At 37.5% G+C, this 23,686-nt stretch overlaps 1 protein-coding gene across 6 annotated transcripts in view; it reads right to left on the reverse strand.

Annotated features, from left to right (window-relative positions):
* Positions 1-4,897: 4,897 nt before the first annotated feature.
* Positions 4,898-23,686, reverse strand: part of LOC138700391 (uncharacterized) — a 91,870-nt gene continuing 73,081 nt past the window's right edge. For 5 of the 6 annotated variants that reach the window (XM_069827000.1, XM_069826999.1, XM_069826997.1 and 2 more), the window contains 7 exons: positions 22,096-22,973; positions 19,938-20,078; positions 17,506-17,590; positions 13,580-13,713; positions 11,203-11,321; positions 7,752-7,856; positions 4,898-5,546 (listed from right to left, as the gene is read on the reverse strand). In XM_069827000.1, the coding sequence (XP_069683101.1) occupies positions 5,434-5,546; positions 7,752-7,856; positions 11,203-11,321; positions 13,580-13,713; positions 17,506-17,590; positions 19,938-20,078; positions 22,096-22,973 (1,575 nt within the window). In that variant the 3' untranslated portion in view covers positions 4,898-5,433. The remainder of the gene's footprint in view (positions 5,547-7,751; positions 7,857-11,202; positions 11,322-13,579; positions 13,714-17,505; positions 17,591-19,937; positions 20,079-22,095; positions 22,974-23,686) is intronic. The other variant, XM_069826995.1, reaches the window with a different exon arrangement.

Consider the following 23,686-nt stretch of genomic DNA (forward strand, 5'->3'; position numbering starts at 1 on the left):
TCACTTCAACATTCTGGATTCACCGAAATGTATGCTGTGCAGAAGAAATGCCATCATGAACTGCGATCATCTTAGGAAATATAACTTACTGCACTTCACAAATTCTGGAATGGGACGAATGGACAAATATATTCGGAGGCTAGAAGACTAATGGCTGAGTTCTAATAGTCTGGAGAATTAGATTAATAATGATAATAGATTATGGGGATGACAGGACAGCAAAGACCCTCCTCTTGAGACTGAAAACCAAACCTAAGAAATTGGATAGGATCGGACGTGCCCCTCCCCACCAACATTTTCTTAAAGTTGGCGACTCTGGACTGAAAGATTAATTTGACATTTATATACGTTTAAATCAGGCCTGGGCATCAAGAACTCAATCGAGTCACTGGAGACTACCCCTAACTCCCCAATCCACCTTTCCCAGCTGAGACAATAATGTTCTGGACCGATATGAAGGGACATGAAGATAAGTATTCCTCAGTCACGGATTGTATAAGCTTATATCGTAGCTTTTACGAACTTTCGGTTCTCGCTGGTCGCCTGAAATCCACTACTGAAGTAAAGTGCTTTATTGAGCGTTTGTTCAAAAGTAGGTGTAAGCGAAAAGGACATGCGCAATTGTTTCTGAGTTCCCTTTTACTTCCCCGTTGCGCCCAGGGTTGTTAAACGCTCAGTGATAAATACTCACCAGATACAAACCAGCCTACTTCACGATCGGCACTAATGAATTGATACCTGATGTAACTGCATGTTCAGTAACTACTTTGTGAGATCAACAAAGCCGTGACCTGAGAAAACTTGAGAAACTAGCGCATAGGTACTTCTGCTGATTTTGGAAGTGAAATTGTTGAATTTATAATTGACTGCTATATTAAAATGGTCGTCAAAATCCGGGACATGTAAAAATACAGTAAAAAAAAAAGAAAATGCAGAAGAGCGTATGAAACAAATTGACATTCTAGATTATTTAAACTTCCTACATTAAAAACAAAAGTAAACTTTCCTGAGCCATAAAGTTTACTAATGAAATAATACAACAAAAAACATTATATGACCAGGAAACACGTTTTGTTGCCTAGAATGAAAAAGGGTTGGGTTTATTTTCGCCATTTTGGTTTCTGCAATAGTATACTTGCTGGAACTGTGGATTTCATCAAGTATGACTCATTTATCCTTCAGACTCTTGTGGTAAAATTATACACATGATAATGTCAAAAAATGAGTTTTAAGTATTACACTCCCTTTAACAATGTCACTGTTCGTTAACAGAAAACCACAAATTTAAGTCACACAGCTTGGTGTGCACTCAGTCTGTGATGTCAATCCATTTGAGGTTGTTGTGTGGTCAACTGTCCGAAGACAGGTCTAAACCTCTGAAGATCAACAAGGCATCACGAGATAAGAGAATAGGATGGCCAATTCCTTTCTCCCCCCACTGACTAGCTAGGGTACTATACTAGTGAGACTTCAGATGTAGGGGAAGCTGTTGTACCCAGGGAGTTTTTTTTAATTTTTCCATAAGCTTTTATAACTTTTTATTAACAGTATCTATGAAGTGCAAAGTATCTTAGAAAAAAAAAAAAAGGTTTCAAGGGATTTCTGATCTCGACAACTCTTGATGTTACATGATGAGGAAGAGATGCCACTGCCAAAATGGCAGATTGAGAGTGTCAGAAAATGACAACATGTCTGTGGCAAGTCGGTCTTAAGGCAAGATTTATGGCCTCCAATTCCCCATCGAAGTGCAACTGATATTGCCCTGGCGGCTTGCAGGCTTTACTGTAGTCCAGCCCAGCGCATTCCTTCTCTCGTAGAAAGAGCCATCCGTGAAGATCCGCGTCATCTTGGCTCAGGATATCAGTCATTAAGAGCCTGCAGTGCTGCAGCCTTTAGTTCTGGAATGCCAACCCTCTGCACTGTGTCACACATGTGTGACAGTGGCACAATGTCCAACACGCTAAAGGGAAACTAACAAGGAGAGGACACGCTCTGTATATCACCGAATGAAATAAGATTGTGTGAGGTGAAAGTACAAGACGTACTGTTTAAAGTCATACCTGGTATGGGTGGCCAATGACCCCCCATTTTGGAAATATTGGCTATTGTTTGTGACATACTTCCGTTAGGTGCTTAATAGGGAAGCATTGGACTATGTAACAGCGTAGCTCATATGGTTGGGTGCTGAGTTGTTATTCAGGGAACCTGAGTTCGAATCTTAACTTGTCCTATATTTTTTTTTTCTTTTAGGCCTAATAATGATTTATAGTGTGATCACAGTAATCTACATATATCATATTTCTCAATGTAATGAACGCTTCGTCATGTTTTAAACAAATGACTAATTAACTAACATTGTATTGTAAAGGATAAACAAGGAAATATTGCTCACGTAGGCAGGTCACTGGTGTCTGTTCTGTTTCTATTCCACTTCATTTTGTACATGTTTCATTATGATAAATATCATAAAAACACACAAAACATACACATTTCCTGCACCATGCACAGCAAATGAAAGAAGGTTGTCCACAGTGACACACATTTTTCCGCACTTCTGCTGCGAAACAGATATCATTCACATTCACAAACGCTTCTCGTTTGTTTATTAATTTTGATGCATACCACGCACATTTCAACATGGCTTTGGATATAGGAACTGACAACTGAAAGTGAATTAAGGAGTGAATTTTTAGGGCATCCTCCCTTGAAGCAATTTGTCGTCCAGTTTGTAAAAGTAAAGAGCTATTTTGAAAATATTTGATAAAAGTCTTCACCTGTCTAAAAAGATAAACATCACAGGACTGGCGTAATCCAGCACATTTGGGTGAAATCACTTCAAGGCTGCACGTTACTTCATTTTCTTCATTTGTAAATATTTCATCATACAAAGAAGGATTTACCTGCCCTTCACATGAGTCCAGAATTAAAAGAAATGGCTGCTCTTTCACATATGTCTTTATTACTTTCTCTAGGTATTGCTTATGGAGTTGAGATGACAGCTTTCCTGATGAAGAACGTGTTACACATATATTTCCGAATTTAGAAGTGAGTTCATCTACTTGACGTTGCACTCTTGGGCCAAATTGTCCTTTTGGTTCTAATAATAATAATAATAATAATAATAATAATAATAATAATAATAATAATATCAAGTTTTAAAAAATGAGAAGGCATTAGGATTCGAACTGGGGTTGCCTGGATGACAACTCAGCATCCAACCATATAAGCTACACTGTGACATAGTATAATATTTCCCTATCAGGCACCTAATGGAAGTATGTCACAAACAATAGCCAATATTTCCAAAACGAGGGGTCATTGGCCACCCATACCAGGTATGACTTTAAACAGTACGTCTTGTACTTTCATCTGACACAATCTTATTTCATTCGGTGATATACAGAGCGTGTCCTCTCCTTATAAGAGGTGGAGCTTAAATTGAGAGGATTCAATCCGGCATTGGAATTGGAATCCGGTGTGACTTAGTGGATAAAGCATCAGCATGTAGAGCTGAAAATCCGGGTTCGAATCCCAGTGCCGGAGAGAATTTTTCTCTGCTCCACCCATCCTTCATCATATGATGACACAGAATTCCTGCACGGAAGTATCATAAGTACTTCGGTAAAATACTTTTCAGATTAACTGGAGTATATTTCCTCCTTTAATGTTTTATACAATTATAGTCAACCTGCTGGGTCTTGTCACATACTAGTCAATTGTATCTGTTAGAACTGAACATATTTCTATCATCTTCGTCTGGAAGGTACGATTTGAATTCTGTAGATCTACCATTTTCTTCCAGTTTATAGGGACACTCCCTTGATATGCAAAGGTAGTAGACTGTGGAGGCATAAAAGACGGTTCAGCTAATACAAATGTATGTTCCTCTTGTACATCAATCCATTTCTTACACCTAACAACGCAAACTACATAAATTCAAAACCCGTAAAATATTTGTCATTACGGGAGATTCCTCTTCTAGAAATTAGGCCACCGTCCCTTGAAACAATATTTCATTAGTTCTAGGAATTTTCAGTTCAAAGTTACCTGTCAAGCTAGACTCCACATACTGCTTCAGCAGGAAAATTCTGTCCAAGTTTTATCTTTCTTTTCACTACACTAAGTCCCTGGCACAGGGAAGGTATGAGTGGCCTCTGATAGGGAAATAGTCTTAAACCTGCTTGAACTGAAATATCTGCACATGTTCGTAATGATGCGACTACATCTGAAAAGCACGAAATCCATGTAATCTCGATTTTCATAAAAAGTCGACATGTGGGGTTTCTAAATTTCCTAACTCAATTATAAAATAAGTAATACAGTGTTGCAAGTTTATGAATAAATTTGTATTTTAAACAATTTAAATTGTAAAGTTAGTAACAATGTTGTTTTTAATTTTTGACAAAAGAAGTATCATATAATTTGAAGTATTTTCAGTTCATTCGATTATATATAGTCAAAAATTGCAAACGTTTCTTTTCCACCACTGTGTTACTGTTGTCCTTGTCCACACCTGTGGAATAACGGTCAGCATATCTGGCCGCGAAACCAGGTGGCCCGGGTTCGAATCCCAGTCGGGGCAAGTTACCTGGTTGAGGTTTTTTCCGGGGTTTTCCCTCAACCCACTACGAGCAAATGCTGGGTAACTTTCGGTGCTGGACCCCGGACTCATTTCATCGGCATTATCACCTTCATCTCATTCAGACACTAAATAACGTAGATGTTGATACAGCGTCGTAAAATAACCAATAAAATAAAAAAATTATTGTTCTCCTTAACATGCCTTAAAGATGTCATAATTCTCTATTATATAAAGTCTGTATGACATCCAATTCTGTATTAGTTTAGAACTTGTGAAGACAGGAATTTATGGTTAACATAACGAATGCGGTTAGGATACACAGAACAAAATAACAAATTTTATTTATCTCCCCCAGTCTATAAATACAATAAACGTTCACTGCAACAGTTAAATGATACAGAAGGCTCCCATGTGTGTGTTGGAGAACACAGTCTATAAAACATAATATATGGTCTCTGGATCTAAGGATTATGGCATTTGCACCCAAAAATACTTGCTGCACTACCAAATCAATTTGGTTTCGCTGCAGGAATGAGGAATATCTGATTAAAGCCCACAAGCAGTCTGCTATATTTCTGTGGGCTGTCAGAATGCAAAGATGATTAATAATGATCTTATTTATAATCAACGAAAATGGCAATGTTTTGTTTTTATTTCTCACGGTTTTTTATACGTTCTGTTTTAATATCTTCAGAAGAGCTCCCTCATGTCAAACCTCGTAAGTAGTCGGCAGAGGGAAAAGCCTCTCCATCCCTGATTCACACTACATGAGATTCTATTTAGGTCTAGTGAGATCTTCGAAAGGCGTATCACAAATTTATGAGATAAATCTTCATGACTCATGCCTCAATTCACAGCAACTTCGGCTGTCTCTTTAGAGTGCTTATGTCAAGGATCTTGTCTGCTGGTGCCGCAGGTCGATGGTGCCGAGGCACATATTCACAGCTCGAACCAGCCGCACCTGCTGACAACACCAGAAATGTCAAATTAATAGCAACAAAGGAATCAACAAAGATCTAAAAGTTTGTTTTTACAGGAAGGCAACCAGATGTGTTTGACAGGACACATTTCATTGTAGGTATGAGAAAGTGCACTCACAAATAATAAATATGTGTGTAATTTGGTGCCAGTCAGAAGTTGCAGGAAGGTAGGCATAATGTAAAGAAATGTATTCCTGTAAGATAATTTACTATATTTCTTCTAGGATAAACAATACAATACAACTTCAATACATTTTTAATTTCCTCATTGTCATAAATGTCTTCTTAACCTGGCATTATCCATTTCGAATTGGAATGCTGAATTAATAATACTTCTTTCAGACCCATTTCAGTTACAAATTTAATCCCAATTATTTCATTCTTTTTTTTATTATGAAACAAAATGAACCAATAGACGAAAAGGAGTTTAGTATGTGTCAAAAGGAGAGTAACACTGCATGAAATATGGAGTGATGTTTTTGAAAATAACAATATAATAATTTATATTTATACATTAATTATTAATGTATAAATATAAATTGAGTTGCGTCGTAAAATTGCAATACAAGTCATACTTGCGTCATCACAACATAACTGTGTTCAAGGGAAGACGACTTTCGCCGAAATATCTCAAAGAGAAAATGTTAAGCGCACTCATTACTGTAACAGTTATATTTGAATGATGACATCAGTAAGCAGGTAAACAATACTCACTTACTCCGATAAAGAATATAGTCGCATTACATATCAGGGACACCTACGACTATTTCAAAGCAGATTCACCTCTTAATTTGCATTGGAATAAGAAAATATGCAGACCATAGTTTTATGCTGCAAAAATGTCCAAAAAAGTAATCTAGTTGTACAATAACATCAAATTAAACAAAGCTCTAACACCAGCATTCTTATGCAAAATTAAATTATCAAATACGATTAATTGCACCTGCAGTACGACGGGGTCTCTAAATCATATGATATTTGAATGTCCACTACAAAATAGATATTTTCATCACACAAATTACGAAACATTTTGGTAATAGACCTTGGCATATAGATGCCCTCTTGTTACAAACCCAGTAACTACAGTCAGACTATTAAACAAACGGCCACACCTGTGGAGTAACGGTTAGTGCGTCTGGCCGCGAAACCAGGTGGCCCGGGTTCGATTCCCGGTAGGAGCAAGTTACCTGGTTGAGGTTTTTTCTGGGGTTTTCCCTCAACCCAATACGAGCAAATGCTGGGTAACTTTCGGTGCTGGACCCTGGACTCATTTCACCGGCATTATCACCTTCATATCATTCAGACGCTAAATAACCTAAGCTGTTGATAAAGTGTCGTAAAATAATGTATGACTTGAGGCTTTCCCGACGTTTGATGTAGAATAACTCTTCTCGGGTTCTCAGCCAGGTGAGTTGGAGATTAGCTTCCAAGCTTTCGACGGCTAGCTCTGCCATCTTCTTCGTCAAAGAAGATGGCAGAGCTAGCCGTCGAAAGCTTGGAAGCTAATCTCCAACTCACCTGGCTGAGAACCCGAGAAGAGTTATTCTACTGTCGTAAAATAACCTACTAAAATAAAAAAAAAAACAAACACCTCTGCATTTGTAAAATGAAGCTTTAACAAAGTTTTAAGTTGGTACGACCTAAAACTCGATTATATGACTAAATCGATAAACAACAGAGAATGACGCTAACATCAGTGATTTATAAGCATGATAGGGCGTCAAAAAACAAACTGGAGTGAAGTGAACCACTGCTGGTAATCTGAATCAATGGTTGGAAATCCTTGATGTTGAAATATAATGTCAGTATAGAATGTTCTGAAATGTGACAGAATTCTTGGTGAAAGAATCCTGCTGGAGAAAGTCCAGTGATAGATACAAAAAATAACTGATAAGCAAGTCTGGCTCCCACAAATGATCTCACACATAACACAAGTTTGGGATGCATTGCACATTAAGGTTACTGTCTTGCTGTCAATGCGAACTTGAGAGAGGGGTGGGGGTACACAGTGACAATGCTGTACAAGCACAATTTGTTACGATGAGCTCATCCGACATTTCACCCAGTACATCAACAAAATTATGTATTTATATTAGCAATTTCGAAACTGAGGCTGACTATGTTTCGTTAAATTCTCCATTTTATATTAAGGAAATCTGGATACAAACAGAACCCACAAGAATTCTTACCTTCTGTTGGCAGCATGACGTAATGCTCAGGATCTTGCAAAGCTGTGAGGGGCAGTTCCACTGGCCTCTGCCTTGCACGTGATGTTCGAGATGACGTCTTGGCAGCTGTTACATAAATTACAATCTTCCTCAGATATCAAGGGAAATTCATTTTCAGTTACGTTATTCATCTAATTTTCAGTTTAAATGTTGATGATGTTACGGTATGCTTGTCTTTTATTATTATCCAAAAGAATGAAAAAATTAGTTATTGTTTCCTCTATATATATATATATATTTTGTAACATCGTTCCTGGTGTATCAAAATCTTTAGTTATTGTCGTGCGCATGCGTCGATCCACCTCCACCTCCTACTTGAATGTTCGAGGGGAGGGGAATAAGAGAGTGATCGTGACTCGAACGTGAGGGCAGTGCTGGACTGGCTCTGGGACGGACGATGAAGGCAGAATTAGCCCAGCTGGACGGATCAGGCAACTTAAATTGATGATCATATCCGATAAGTATACACCGGGAACTACAGGCTGTGGCTGTGAGATATGAGACAGGATTGGTTTAGGAGTTTCTTTAAAGTCATGTAAAAGGGGTTGCTGTTCAATGAAATAGTTTTGGTTATTTGTTCTTTTCCCTGAAGGTTTGTTGTGAGTCTATATTGAGAGACATTATAATGTAGGGAGATGTTGTACCGGTAACTGATGGTTGGAAGTCTTGGTTAATTCCCTTTTAAGATAGAGATTGTAATTAAAGAGAATATTCTTGTTGTTCAATGTTTTTCCTGTTAATTCTTATCTAAGAGATAATAGTAATAAAGGGAGGTATTTGGTAATTTTGGAATTTTTTTCCTTGTTTTTGGAATTCATTCTCGTTTTTCCAAGTTCCTTTACTTTAAATTTTGGTGTAGCTGAAGAACCATCACATTGGCAGCAGAGCGTAACAACACAGAATCAACAAGAGGCTCTGACGTACATATTAAATCTCTTTCATGAGGTAAAATGTCTGTGGATGAGCAGGACACTGAAATGCACCTTTGGCATACAGCTGGAAGGACATAATGTAAAAAGATCTTTCAAAATTTAAAAATACCGACCCTACACTGTGAGCAAATGGTGACTTTGCAATAAATGATAAGCACAAGAGCCACCAACTGTATTTATTGAGTCATTCAAGCAGCTAATAAGAAAGCAACAAGCTAAACAACAAACATGTTACGAATAGAAAAGGGTCATAAAAATAACTTCCAAAATACATAAGCTATAATCCAGATTCCTGTAGTTCCTGTATCCTACAGAATCAGAAAAGTAATAGACAATACACTGCATCATTAACTAACTCTCAGAAATTGTAGAAGTAAATAAAAATAACCCATGGTGCTACAGCCCATTAAGGGCCTAGACCGACCAGCCGGCTGCTGGCCTCACGCCCACATGCCGAAGCAGAGGTGGACGATCATCCAACCAGAATGGAGGTATCGTGTGGTTAGCACGATCATCCCCCCAGCCGTTATAGCTGGTTTCACAACCAGATTTCGCTACCTATCATAGCTCCCCAAGTGCATCACGATGCTGGGTGGGCACCGGTTCCATACACTGGCCGAAATTTCATGAGAAAATTTCTTTCCCCATGAGGACTCGAACCAGCGCGCATTCCGTAAGCGAGTCCTAGGTGGGATGCCTTAGACCATGGCGCGGGACAGTTGTAGAAGTACTATGATATAATTCGTAACCTGGTGTTCCTTCTTTCTGGCCAGACACATCAGTTTTCCACGTGTGTGCTGCAAACTCATGAAAATTCGTATGACAATATGACATCTTCACTTCCCACACACTGCGATTCAACAGAGTATCAAGTGGCGGTGGTGAAGCAAGACAGTCCTCAGGAATCCATGAAAGTCAATTCTCTATGAAGTAGCAAATGTGAAGAGTTTAACTTCCACTTTTACATTGCTAGCAAGTTACATAACAATTTACGACGTTTCGAAGGTTGAATTTGTCTTAATCTTGGGATAACGAGGAATACATAACCATAAACAATGCGAATTTTCATACACTTCACTTGCAATACAAAGAGCCACAATTACACCTCTCCTGAATAATCAGCAACTATTTTCTCACTTATGTAGTAAATGTGACAATAGTTATTAATATTTTTTTTGTTGGTTATTTAACGACGCTGTATTAAGTACTAGGTTATATAGCGTTGATTTTTTATTTTAGTAGGTTATTTTACGACGCTTTATCAACAGCTTAGGTTATTTAGATGATAATGCGAGTGAAATGAGTCCAGGGTCCAGCACCGAAAGTTACTCAGCATTTGCTCATACTGGGTTGAGGGAAAACCCCGGGAAAAACCTCAACCAGGTAACTTGCTCCGACTGGGAATCAAACCCGGATCACCTGGTTCCACAGCTAGACGCGCTGTTACTCCACACGTGTGGACTGTAACGTTGATGAGATTGGTGATAGCGAGATGGTATTTGGCGAGATGAGGCCGAGGATTCGCCTTAGATTACCTTGCATTCACATTACGGTTGGGGAAAACCCCGGAAAAAACCCAACTAGGTAATCAGCCCAAGTGGGGATCGAACCCACGCCCGCAAGCAACTTCAGAACGGCAGGCAAGCGCCTTAACCAACTGAGCAACGCCGGTGGCTCAATAGTTATTGATGAAGTGTTTAGAATTTAAGAGCAGAAATGAATCATATGTGATCAGCTGCAGGCTAACAAAATAGTCTGATGACAAAAATTTTAACAAGCATCTACATTTTTTTAATTCCCATGCAGCAACAGCAAAAATAATAATAATAATAATAATAATAATAATATTATTATTATTTTATACAATGCAGAAATGCATGCATTGTATTCTTCACCTGATATAATTAGGAACATTAAATCCAGACGTTTCAAATGGGCAGGGCATGTAGCAAATATGGACGAATCCAGATATACATATAGAGTGTTAGTTGGGAGGCCGGAGGGCCGAGACGTAGATAGGAGGATAATATTAAAATGGATTTGAGGGAGGTGGGATATGATTGTACAGATTGGAATAATCTTGTTCAGGATAGGGACCAATGGCGGGCTTATGTGAGGGCGGCAATGAACTTCTGTTCCTTAAAAGCCATAAGTAAGTAAGTATTATTATTATTATTATTATTATTATTATTATTATTATTATTAAAATAATAACTGATGCCTTTTAAGAATGGATGTAATTGTGAAACTGATTACTTTCAGGGTGAAAAAAAAAGTAAAATGGAAATTTGTAGTATATTTTGTGTAAGTGCCATGATTTTAAAGGTATTCGTGTCATATTATTAAAGTAAAATTATAACAATCAGCGAAGTTATAGACTTATCTGACATACAGTTCTTGCAACAGAGCAGCAAATGTCCCTGTTTGCAAGCCTATCATGTGTACCCATGAGAACAAGTAAGTGTATTAAGATGACTCACATGCTTCAGCTCCGAGATACTTGCGAGCCAATGCGTTGATGTGAACACTGATGTCAGAGTCACTGCTGCCCACTTGTATCCTCTGTTGTGGGCACTGTACCGATTCCACCTCAAATCTCCTGTAAATAAGCAAACAGGCAATGCAATCCATTGTTCTGAACTCGAACACATAACAAAATCTGTTTTATATTTATTTTATTATCTTAGTTTTCCCCATACAATTTATATTTATTACTAGTTCAAAAGTGTAATTTATTTCCAATGAAATTTTTATACAAGTCTTACACAGAATCTGAAGCAAAAAGTTGGCAACACTTCAAAACGAAAAGATAACTAATGCAAATATGTGTACATACAAAATTGTACTAAATGCTGCAAGTTAAAATGCTGTCTTTAGACTTGAATAGGATAGTACTTGCTTTATTCTGACTTAGGAGAGAGTGTGGAAGGAGGAATGGTTGGAACATTTAATTTTAACAGCCAGTTAACATGGATTGACGCCATATTATCGTATTTACTCGCGTATTTTTCGCACCTTTTTGCGGGAAAAAATTCGTTCCGAAGTAGGCATTCTGAAACATAATTATTTCACAGACATCCAATTTATAACAAACAACAAGTTAAATTTCATATTGTCTCCCCTTCATTTTATTACAAGGTCGGTACTAGGCTGTAGGTCTGTCTATAATAAAGATAGCATTGTTATGATTCGAACATGCCGCAGCACCAAGCACAGGGATTATTCTGAAGGAGGGGTAGGAAGACTACACCTTATGTCGATGTAGATTTTGTTACTCTGACAATGAAAAATTAGAGAAGAGAAAATGATTACATACATACATACATACATAGTGTTCTACCAAATTGCATGTCTTTCACTGCAAACCCAGCATTCTCTAATCTTTCCATGGATAAAAAAATGTCCAAACCTAAATGTGTCTCTTTGATTAGTTCAAAACGGGGAGAGAGGGTTCAATCCCGGTAACCCCCCTTGTGTACGTCTCTGCTGTCATCAATTCCAAATAACCTAAACACCAGTAACCTTGCAGTTGATAAAACATTGTTAATTAATAAACATTTATAAGAAATTGTACTAGGTGGGCCGTGGAAAGTAGTACATTTCATATTGATGATCATGCAGTTCTCCCGTCAATTGTTTTTCCCCAATAAAACAACTATTACTGCCATTTTGTTAGCCATGAACCGTTGATCGCAGACCTGTGTCAGGGCAGTGAAAGCGTACATTTGTGGAAATAGTGTTATTTTTCGCGCAGCGTGAGTTATGATGTAGAGAGAACCTTCATCACTGTATTGTGGACAGAAGGACGACATCAGGTGGGTGAATCAGTGGACAACAAATGGTTCAGTCGTGAATACGAAACATGAGGTGCCGCAGAAAACAGTTCGCATGCCTGAAAATATCCAACGTGTCCGTGTGGCTCTGCAATCAAGTCCGTAGCAACCGGTTCGTCGCCATATGCATGGCTCGCACTTCCCTGCGCAGGATTGTCAAGTCTGACTTGAAGCTCCATCCTTACAAATTACAGGGGTGTGAGGAAGATAGACAGAATAAGCTACAATTCTGCATAACATTTCTTGAAAGAGTGCAGCAAGATGAGACCATTTTGTCTGCTCTGGCAATGCCTGACGAAGCGAACTTTGACCTTAGCGGGTTCGTGAATAAGCAAAATCTTCGTTACTATGGAGACAGGAACCCACAACTTCTTCATGAGAAACCTCTACACAGCAAAAGGTCGTAGCCTGGTGCGCTATTGGAGTTTCCATTCGGTGTCGGACCTCATTGTTTTGAAGATGATGAAGAACGTCCACTCGCTGTCAACACCGAACGGTATAGGAACATGATAGAAAACTCTTTTCTTCCAGAACTGTTAAGAATGAATAATCTCAACACAACGTTTTTCCAACAAGATGGGGCTCAGCCCACACAACCGTAACACGATGGCTACACTGCACCAGTTGTTTCCAAGTCGAGTGATCTCGCGATTGAGAGATATCACGTGGCCTGCAAGGTCTCCAGATCTGACAACACCAGAGTATTTTCTTTGGGGTTATCTCAAAGAGAAAGTTTTCTCCTGGTGGCTACACACTATTCAAGATTTGAAAATGACAATCCAAGAAGAGATTCACGCCATTCCCAATGAAATAATTCAACTTGTCATGAGAACTTTCCGAGAGCGCTTGCAGCAATGCAGCTATGCTGATGGAGGCCATTTGCAGGATGTTATATTCAGGACATAAAATGGCAATTCATGTACATCTGACTGCCATAAATAATATTTTTATAGCTATATATATGTTCTAATATTCGTGTTTTTATTTTGTACTATTTCCGAAGGCCCACCTTGTATCAGCCTACCTTGTGCTTGGTGGGGCCTGGGGTCTGAGACGCGTTTGCTCCTTGGCAACATCTTGGCCCTCATGTCCTGGGGAGTTCTGATTCACACATCCCATTTCCTCCTCTGGCTCTTTCAACAGTTTATTCACCTGACCCTGTAACGAGCAGCAGTGGACAATGCAATATACCTGCAATAACACTGCAAGGCTTTAGGGACTTCCTGCAATGACAGTGCATAATGCAAATAGTACTTATTGCTAAAATACAATGATAGCAAGAACAGGGCATTTGCAAAGAGGGTTTATTTGCATTAAAACCTCTGATGTATGAATGGAAATACAACATCGTTGATGGTGTTATATGGTGCACTGGCACCAATGTTACCATTCTGCCACTGAGAAGATAACAATTTGTAAACACTGAGGTTGCTCCAAAGACAAATCACTGGTATGTGAATCTTCAAGTCTTTGAATCTTTCTGTTTAATGTGACCTGTCTGTCATAAAGGTACAGTAATTACCTTTTTTAAAATTATAATACTTTTAACGTTTTCATTGCAGAAAGTATGGTGTCGTCTTCAGTGTCCCACTAGTTCGAAGGTCACACCACACCGGTGTAGAAATGGGGCCCATCTGCCATAAAGGTACAGGACCTTTTTTAAAAATTATAACACTTTTAATGTTTCAGTTGTAGAAAGTTTTAATCAAGTGTAAAAGTGAACATCTCAACATAAATGCATGTAGAGTGTTAGTTGGGAGGCCGGAGGGAAAGAGATCTCTGGGGAGGCCGAGATGTACATGGAAGGATAATATAAAATGGATTTGAGGGAACTGGGATATGATAATAGAGACTGAATTAATCTTGCTCAGGATAGGGACCGATGGCAGACTTATGTGAGGGCGGCAATGAACCTCCGGGTTCCTTAAAAAGCAGTAAGTAAGTAAATAAGTAAGTTAAAGTGAACATAAGAAACAATGAACAGTATTTGTTCCAGGTTGGAGTCTCCAATAATCTTAATTTTTTAAATTACAAATTTCCCCATCATAAGTTTCAAAAGATAGATTTATGTGGCGACATCTCTTAACAATATAGCCTCAGACTCTAGTAAATAACAAACTGTCCCTCTCCCAAGCAATACTCCTGCCTGTAAATAAAATGGTCTGTCTGGGCATGATAGACATACAACAACACCGTGAATAAATCATTGCCCTGGTTCACATGGGTTATTGCACATCGAGAGCAGTCCGAGTGATTGCAGTTCTGATCCATAATCTTGTGAACTCCATGCTGCACAGAATTAGGGCAGTTGTTGATGCAGATGGTTTGTAGATGGGATACTAGTTCCTACCACAGACCTTTCTGTTTATATTTGATGTGTTGCCGGTTTGTTTTAGGAAGTTAACCAATCATTACTTTTGTTTGAACAGACCAGGTATCGCCAATTAATAGCACACAGGTGATGGGAAATAATATTTATGCTCGACCATGCCGAAATGTAGTAATTATACACCTGGTAGCAGTCCTTTAATGCATGTCATTAAAGTACACCTATTCATTAAAGTTCAGGTTTTCGATTATTCTCGGATATGCAATCGAAAGACAACTATCGAAAAGTCACGGAGGCTGGAAATCCAATACTGTCGCAGAGGGTTATGTTCTGTTACTATAATAATTAGCGTTAATTGTAAATAATATTCAAATAAATTCAATTTGTCTTCTCGTTTTTCAATGTGGAATTCAATTTCAAGGTTATATCGAGACATGTTTATCTTAGTCTCTAGATTATGTCAAGGTCGTCGACATTCGTTTCTCGGAAAAAATCAATACTTTCGCGTCTGCACACATCTCACAATTCATGACGTAGGCTATTGCACTCACTCACATAACAATAACATGAATATTTATGAATAATTTCAAGTTAGAAATATGGTCGAGCATAAAAAATGGTATGAAACTTGCCTATAACAGTAATTATGACGCTCATATGAAAATTATGAAACTCGCTTGCGCTCATTTCATAAACATCCTCGCATCTTAATTACTACCATTATAGGCTCGTTGCATAATGTACTATTTTAGGAGAAAGGATAACAATATTTAATAACAAATACCATTTAACATTTAAAATAAATCAATTAAAAACAAAACAAAACAAAAAAAAAATGTTACTCTACTGCAAGGTGAACTCACAATATATGGCATAGAAAAAAAGACTACATTGTACTATAGATGAACGACTTTCAATAAGTAAACAAAACAGCAATGCCTTCAACTGTTTACGTGTGTGAATGGCGTGGTAGACTTTGCATTTCTAACGAGCAAGAGTCAGCCCATTCTTTTTGCTGCGTAGTGCACATAGAAGTTGCTGTTGTGGAGTTAACCACAACACATCAATTATTCTAATCACATGATCGCCACAAAGAAATTCTCACTCACACTAACTAGCAGACTCAACATTTTCTTCTCTTCTGAGTGAGGCCAACTGCTTTTTTTGTTCTGAGATGCCTTATTGCAATTCTAGTCCTTGACCTTATTCAGCATATACAACATAAGCCACCCTGATACCACAGTTGCAGGCAGTGAAGTTTCTAGGACTCAGTTGTAAGATTATGCACTCCATGAATGAAGATGCAATCTCAATTTTCAAACTTATATCATCAAATACAAAATAAAAATAAAGCAATACACCTACAAAATAATATCTGTTAGGAAAAATAAACTTTCAATTGAAGGGCTTGTGTCAACAATGCGTTTGTAACACTTTTTTTCTCTTTAAATTCTCGTTGACATCCAAGATAATAGTCATTCGATCCACTACTTTATTCAGCAAATTTCTGTCTCATAGTAACGCAATTGCTGTTTGTTAGTTGACTAAGGAAGTGATTATGAATGCCTTTCATCAAGAAGAGACAGATTGAAAGAGTGTAAAAGTTGTGAAGAATATCTTTCTGAAATTTGTCTCTTTGTTACGTAACAAAGGCAAAACGTTACTGGAAAATAATTTATAAGTGTATTATGCACTAAAGAAATAAATTTATTTGAAACTTCATTCTAACTTAAAGAAACGAAGTCCTTCTGAACTTCAACCTTCAGGTCGATTGTATCCACTGATCCTCTTTGAGACAAAAACGAGTTAAGTGAACTCCTATGGGTGGATCTGCAGGCACAGAGATAGGTCAGATGGTTCCCTACCAGTCAACACATTGACACATCCCTGGCGTTCACTGTAAGCTAATGGAGAGAAAGCTGTAGCTCAGTTCTTGTATCTCACACTCTGACATGATTTTCTTACAACATGAAATGAGGGAACAGTTATAGTGAAAGTCGAAACAAAAAGAATCTGGAGGAAAACACCCTCTGATAAGCCTGCATTCTTGAACCTCTAATCTGTTATTTCAACTCCAAATAACTTTGATAATAATGATGAAATCGTCAACATTGTTTACTCTGTGTGAAGAAGATCTCGTAGTGGGATTCATATCTAGAAGTTTTACATTTCCCCATTGTGATCACTTCTTTAATTTCTGATCTTATGAAAGCTAATTTCATGTCCAGTAATTTCAGACTGCGTATTAAGGAAATTAACAAAATATATTGAGATGTTTCATGAAGAATTAGCGTTGTGAACCTCGACATAAAGCATTCCACAGATATACAACAGCAATTAAATATATAACCAATAAGGTGTGAACAATTTTCTATTTTATTTTACATACAAGCACCAATGATACTAACAGAAAACTTTATCGATGGTGCAAGTGACTCATCTTATAATTGACATACTCATGGTTTAGAGAATGTTCACAAACATTCAATGTGTAATACCTCAGAATACAAAGACTTCGACCAAGCACATTATTACCTCTGGCCCTTCAACTGTTTTCCATTAGCAATAAGTTTCAACCAGAACTAATAATTCTATAATCAAAAGTGTACAGATTCACATACCACGAGATCATTATAGAACGTCCAGCCTGTTGCCTCACTTTGTGACTCCACTGGTTGCAATAAGTTACCCTGTCCACTTTCAACACTGTAAATAACAAAATATTCCTGATTTTAATAGTTGCAATGATAGGTATTTTAATCACATGTTGAAAGATAAGGTCTCAAATTTCTTTTACTCCTTCACGGTTTCATCACTGGGAAACAGAGTTGCCAGGTCTTGCGTTTTTTCCGTAAGTTGTACGTTTTTGGTTCATTTTTATGTCTTACATTTTTATTTTTCCTGTAAGATGCTTTCTTTTGTTTATTTACTTTTCAGCAAAAAATGTATTTCAAAATGACTGCGAAAGTATAATTTAAAATTTAAAGTATTTGAAATCAAAGAACTTGTTGATGTTGATAAGCTATATGGGAAATTTTGTGAAACTAGAGAACAATTAGCTGCAAGTTCAAAGTATGAAGACACTGATGTAGAAAAAGGGCTAATTTTTTCTCCAACATTCATCACAAATATGAAAATAACATTAATGAAGTTGTACCCTATTTGCTTACAAAGTATCCCTGGTCCAATGCGTTTGTGGAGAAAGTATTCTCTCTAATGAAACAAACAGGACAGATGTAAGGAATCGATGTACAAGGACTTGACTGAGTCAGAAATACAAGTTGTAAACTTTCACCTTCCATGCCAGGAGTTTTTTCAAAATGCAAAAAGTGACATAAAATTGTAAAGAAAAACAAAATCAGTAAACAAGTAAAAATAAACAATTGAAGTAATGTACTTGTAACCAAAATAAAACTTGTATCTGTATAACCTCATGGCATGATAAATGAAAAAAATTTAAAATTGCAATTTCTAGTGATTTTCATTAAGCCAATCAAAATCTTCCTTTTTTTCTGCAGAAGACATGGTAACCCTATGGGGGAAAGGTTAGGAATTAACATGTATCAGTTAATTAGTACAATCACACAGTCACTGATACCTTTCAACAAAAGTGACAGTACATACTTGCAATTTACGAATGTTCGGGATTATGTAGATCTGTGTTATTATGCCACATATTTAACAAAACATTTTTATATCTCACACTGAACAGTATCCCAACTATGCCCCAAGCTGTAAAGTAACAAGGGAACTGTTAATGAGCTCATGTCGAAACCTTTCCTTAAATGCCACACATGGTTACAACTCTACAGAAGATACATAAAAATATACACAATGAATTATATGTCCATGCTAGCAACAAGATTGAAGAGTTGGAGTTTGAATAGGAGATTAGAGAGAAATTAAACAGCTGACAGCTCAATCAGTGCATGACTTCGTCTCTCATGCCACACGACAAATTAGGAATTCATGGAGGATGGTAATTGAACCACTCTTTTGAAATACGAGCCACTGCTTTTAAGTGCAATATTCCGAGTTAAGTTATCGAACCTATACAATTAGTACCGACTACTAATCTTAGTTTTTTCTTTATCTGCTATTAATATCTAAGTCCACATTCTCCAGTCTTCAACACTTATACAGAGTAAGTGGAATAACCCTGCAGCTTTGCAGAGTGAATTGTTCATATTGAGTATAACAAAACATCTAATACCATATAGATGGCAAGTTTATAGTTTTGGAATTAAGATACTATTTATGCATATTTAAATGTTATAGTAAAAATAACATTAACAATAACAGACAATGCACAAAACTTTGAATGTGGGTACTTTTCGAACACCCGATATTTTTACTGGCAGCAGTCATACTAAGCTACTTCTTCTATTTGTTGTGGTCAGAGCAAATATTGCTCTTAAAGGGATGCTAGAGATTAAATACTTATTTATAAAAAGGGTTACTGACAATCCTGCGTAACTAAAAACAAATTAAACATCACATGACAAATTTTCTCACCTTGTGTGCAGTTGATAATAACAGCAATAATAATATATACCTGGTCTCGGAACAATTTTTGCCTTGAAATTATTCAAATCAGCTTCAAAGGCAGCTATAGCTGAAAGTAGATTTGCATAATATACAGCACTGTTCGTTAACAGAAAATCACAATTCAATTCACACAGAGTTTGTGTGCACTTATTGTTGGATCCTTGATGGCCTGTTAACCCACTTGAGGTATGTGGATATAAAGAGAAAAATTGACCTTGTGTCTGGTACAGTTCCTGGGTAGCTCAGTCGATAGAACGTTGGCGCGCTCAGCCAAAGGTTCCGGGTTCGATACTCAACCCGGGAACAATTTTTGCCTTGAAATTATTCAGTAATAGTAATAATAATAATAATAATAATAATAATAATAATAATAATAACAACAATAATAATAATAATAACAATAATAATAATAATAATAATAATAATAATAATAACATAGTCACATACAGATGAAAACACAAGCCCTAATTTCTACATAAATTCCATCAGGTAAACTCTGACTTACTGACTGCCGCAGCAGTCCCCCTCGTCCTCCTCGTAGTCCTGCATGCTGACGTGTATGGACGACTGAGGACTGGGGATGTGCTCAGGCACAGTTGCGATGTTCACGCTGTTCAAGCAAATCGTCTCATCAGGCAGGTCAGGACTGCAACATCGTTAAAAGCCTCAGATATAATATGTTGTCCATCAGAAAAATTTGACTGATGTCTTAGTTCTGGTAAGATAATACAAATCTAAGTAGAATCCTACATTTTGGAATGATACAGCATCAACACTACATGGCAGTATAGCCCGCATGTCAGAGTGACTGATGAGTGTACAAGCAGCACAACCAAAACAAAGAAGCAGCAAGTGTTCCATTGTGAGATTTTTCTGTGAAAAGGGTCTGCCAGCCAAGGATATTCATAAGTAAATGCTGTCGGTGTATGGTGAGCATTACCTCTCATATCAAACTGTCCGGAATTGGGTGCAGGAGTCAGCCAGTGAGGATTGTCACGAAGGCAAATGTGCAATGGATTGGCGACTTGAGCTGAAGAGACAGAATCCTCAGATCCAGTCGCAAAAGATACACTTGTGCAGAGGAGCTGTCATCTTGCAACTGCTGCTTCTTCCATTTCTCTTGTACGCATGTTGATAATATTGTCATGTAGCACTGATAGCTTCAGGTACATCATTATTAATGGAAGTTGTTACTTCAATTTTTAGCTTACTTACTGAATCTCTCTTGTTAATTCTCAAGCATATATTTAAAAACAGAACTGAATCCTTCTAAAGTGTTGTGCGACTTTTATTCTTTCAGGTACAACACAAATTATCACAATGTACATACAGAATTATGAAAAAAACTACTTTTGCAAGTAATATGTCTATCTGTGAGGAAAAACATAATGTGTGTATTAACTGTATTAAGATTTAATAACTCCAATGTATCGGAATAATTATCAAGGTTGTTTTATAACAGCTTTCTAAGGACTTGGGTATTCTGTGTATTGAACATAGCCTGCTGCAGACATGATGTGACCACTGCCTTTGTCCAAAGAAAGCACAACGAACACCACTTCAGCATCCGCCATTGTTGACTAGTTACTCATAAAGAGAGTACAAACAACAACAAAAGAGCAGATAATTGTTATTACACACCACAATTATTATTTTTTACCTTTACTCTCCATTCGTGACCTACATTCTATCACTTATTCATAATATAGAGGTGGCACAGAATTCCAAGAAAATTTCCTCTCAGACAATAATGTATCACAAATCTGTTGCTCAAAATGTTCACCATTCATATCACCAATTATTTTCATAAGACTAATAAATAAAATGGAGGAACTGACTTTTTTGTATACTGTAAATAGAGGAAGCAGCATTTTAGGCATCGCCTGGAACAGCAATAATCTTAAATGGGGCCCTGATTGTAATGATGCATGACAGAATTTTGCCATTGGCCAAAAGAGAAAACTTCCTCTTTGAAACTCTTTAGGTTTTACCTTCAGAATTTGTAACTTACATCTGGGTTGTGGTTAACTTTTTTTTTATCGAAAAACAACACAAATGGAATGGCTAAAATCATCCAAATGCATTACTTAAACTCTAGAAATATTATTTATTTATCATATTGCTAACACTTTTTTGTACTTATGTATATCAATAGCATAGACTTATGTCATAGCAACTTTTCTCTTTTCTTGTTGTATACAGCTTAAATATAATAATCCGTGGCGCTACAGCCCGTGAAGGGCCTAGACCAATCAGCCGGCTGCTGGCCTCATGCCCACATGCAGAAGCAGAAGTGGAGGATCATCCAACCAGAATGGAGGTATCGTGTGGTTAGCACGATTATCCCCCCAGCCATTATAGCTGGTATTAGCAACCGGATTTCGCTACCTATTGTAGCTCCCCAAGTGCATCACGATGCTGGGTGGGCACCGGTCCCATACACTGGCCGAAATTTCATGAGAAAATTTCTTCCACCATGAGGAATCGAACTAGCGCGCATTCCATAACACGAGTCCTACGCGGGCTGCCTTAGACAGCGACACCACGGCGCGTGACTTGTATATAGCTTATATCTTGCAATTCCTATTAATAACGACTATGTATGCAATGATTAAATTCAACTTTGAGACCTAACAAGGTAATGACTTTATTTCATACATTACCTTAATGCTGACTCAGAGAGTGGCTTCATGGTACCCACAGAGACCATCTGCACATCCGTCTGTGTTGATTTCTCAGACGTTTCTCTGTGAGGGACTGGGACCCTCTCAGTGTTGGCCAGGATGCAGTCCACTCGTTCCTGCAGACATTTCAGCTGCTCACTCTGAGCAAGGACGAGTCTGTACAAGGCGTCCAGAGTAACAATGTGTGCTGCGCTCTCAACTTCAGCGCCGTGTGCTCGTTCCTTGAACTGATTTTCATCTTCTTTGTTCAACTTCTTTTCAGTCGTCTTTGGACTTTGAAAGGGAAGAAATTTTGGATTTTCAAATGTATCACTGGATGCACTTTTACCATCAGTATAAACTTCATTGTCAGACAATTTCTTATCCGAGCTTTCCAAAGCCATACCTTCATAATTCGGCAGTGAGTTTGTGTATAAATTTCTTTGATTGACTTTCGAACAGACTTTCATCTGACGATATTTGTCATGGGAGGAGTTAGACTTAAACTGTACACTTCTTGAGAACATTTCTTGTTTACTATACTTATGTTGCAGTGCTGAAGTCTGTTCATTTCTGACTAACATTTCTTGCTTACCATGTCCCTGTGGGGGTGATGGAGCCTGTTCAATTCTAGAGAACATTTCACGTTTTCCATATTCATGTGGTGGTGATAGGGCTCGGTCATTTCTGGCAAACATTATTTTTTTACCATATTCACGTGGTGATGCTGAGGCCATTGTACTTCTGGTGAACATTTCTTCTTGACCATACTCACGTGGAAGTGATAAGGCCTTAACATGTGATGCACCTTTCGCACACAAAAACAGATTGTTTCCCAACATGAGAGACACCTCTGGCACAGACGGTACCATACGCACCTGTGAAGAAGAGAGACAAATCAATATAACTCCGATGCTCTATTATACAGTTTAATGCACATAAAGTGTTATAAGTCATTTCCTCTTAAATGGATAAACAGAAGTGCTGAATTTTTCAAATTTCATTAGAGGGGATCTTTCAGACTGCACCATGGACAGCAATGTGTAGGGACCACTCATGAGGCACAGAGCTCTGCTATTTTGAATGGATGAAGGATTTTTTTAAAAATTCTCATTCTCTTCAATAAATCGAGCAACTTTTCTTTGCAACATTTTTTTCTGAAGTGAAATCTTACACATTTTATGAAAATAATAAATAATACACACTATGAGGAAAACCTCAACTGGAACATCTGTAAACCCAGGCCACTTACATAACAGTATTGTGTGTGTGTATATATATATATAGCTCAACTGATGAAATAGGCCTATTTATGCCTGTAAATGGAATTAATTTGCTTGTTATGTATTGCATATTTTTGGATAGCTCAACTGATAAATTATTTATGCTTGTAAATGGAATTAATTTGCTTATGTATTGCATATTTTTGGATAGCTGAACTGATGAATTATTTATGCTTGTAAATGGAATTAATTTGCTTATGTATTGCATATTTTTGGATAGCTGAACTGATGAATTATTTATGCTTGTAAATGGAATTAATTTGCTTATGTATTGCATATTTTTGGATAGCTGAACTGATGAATTATTT

Source organism: Periplaneta americana, chromosome 5 (assembly GCF_040183065.1).
Source record: "Periplaneta americana isolate PAMFEO1 chromosome 5, P.americana_PAMFEO1_priV1, whole genome shotgun sequence".
Taxonomy (NCBI): domain Eukaryota; kingdom Metazoa; phylum Arthropoda; class Insecta; order Blattodea; family Blattidae; genus Periplaneta; species Periplaneta americana.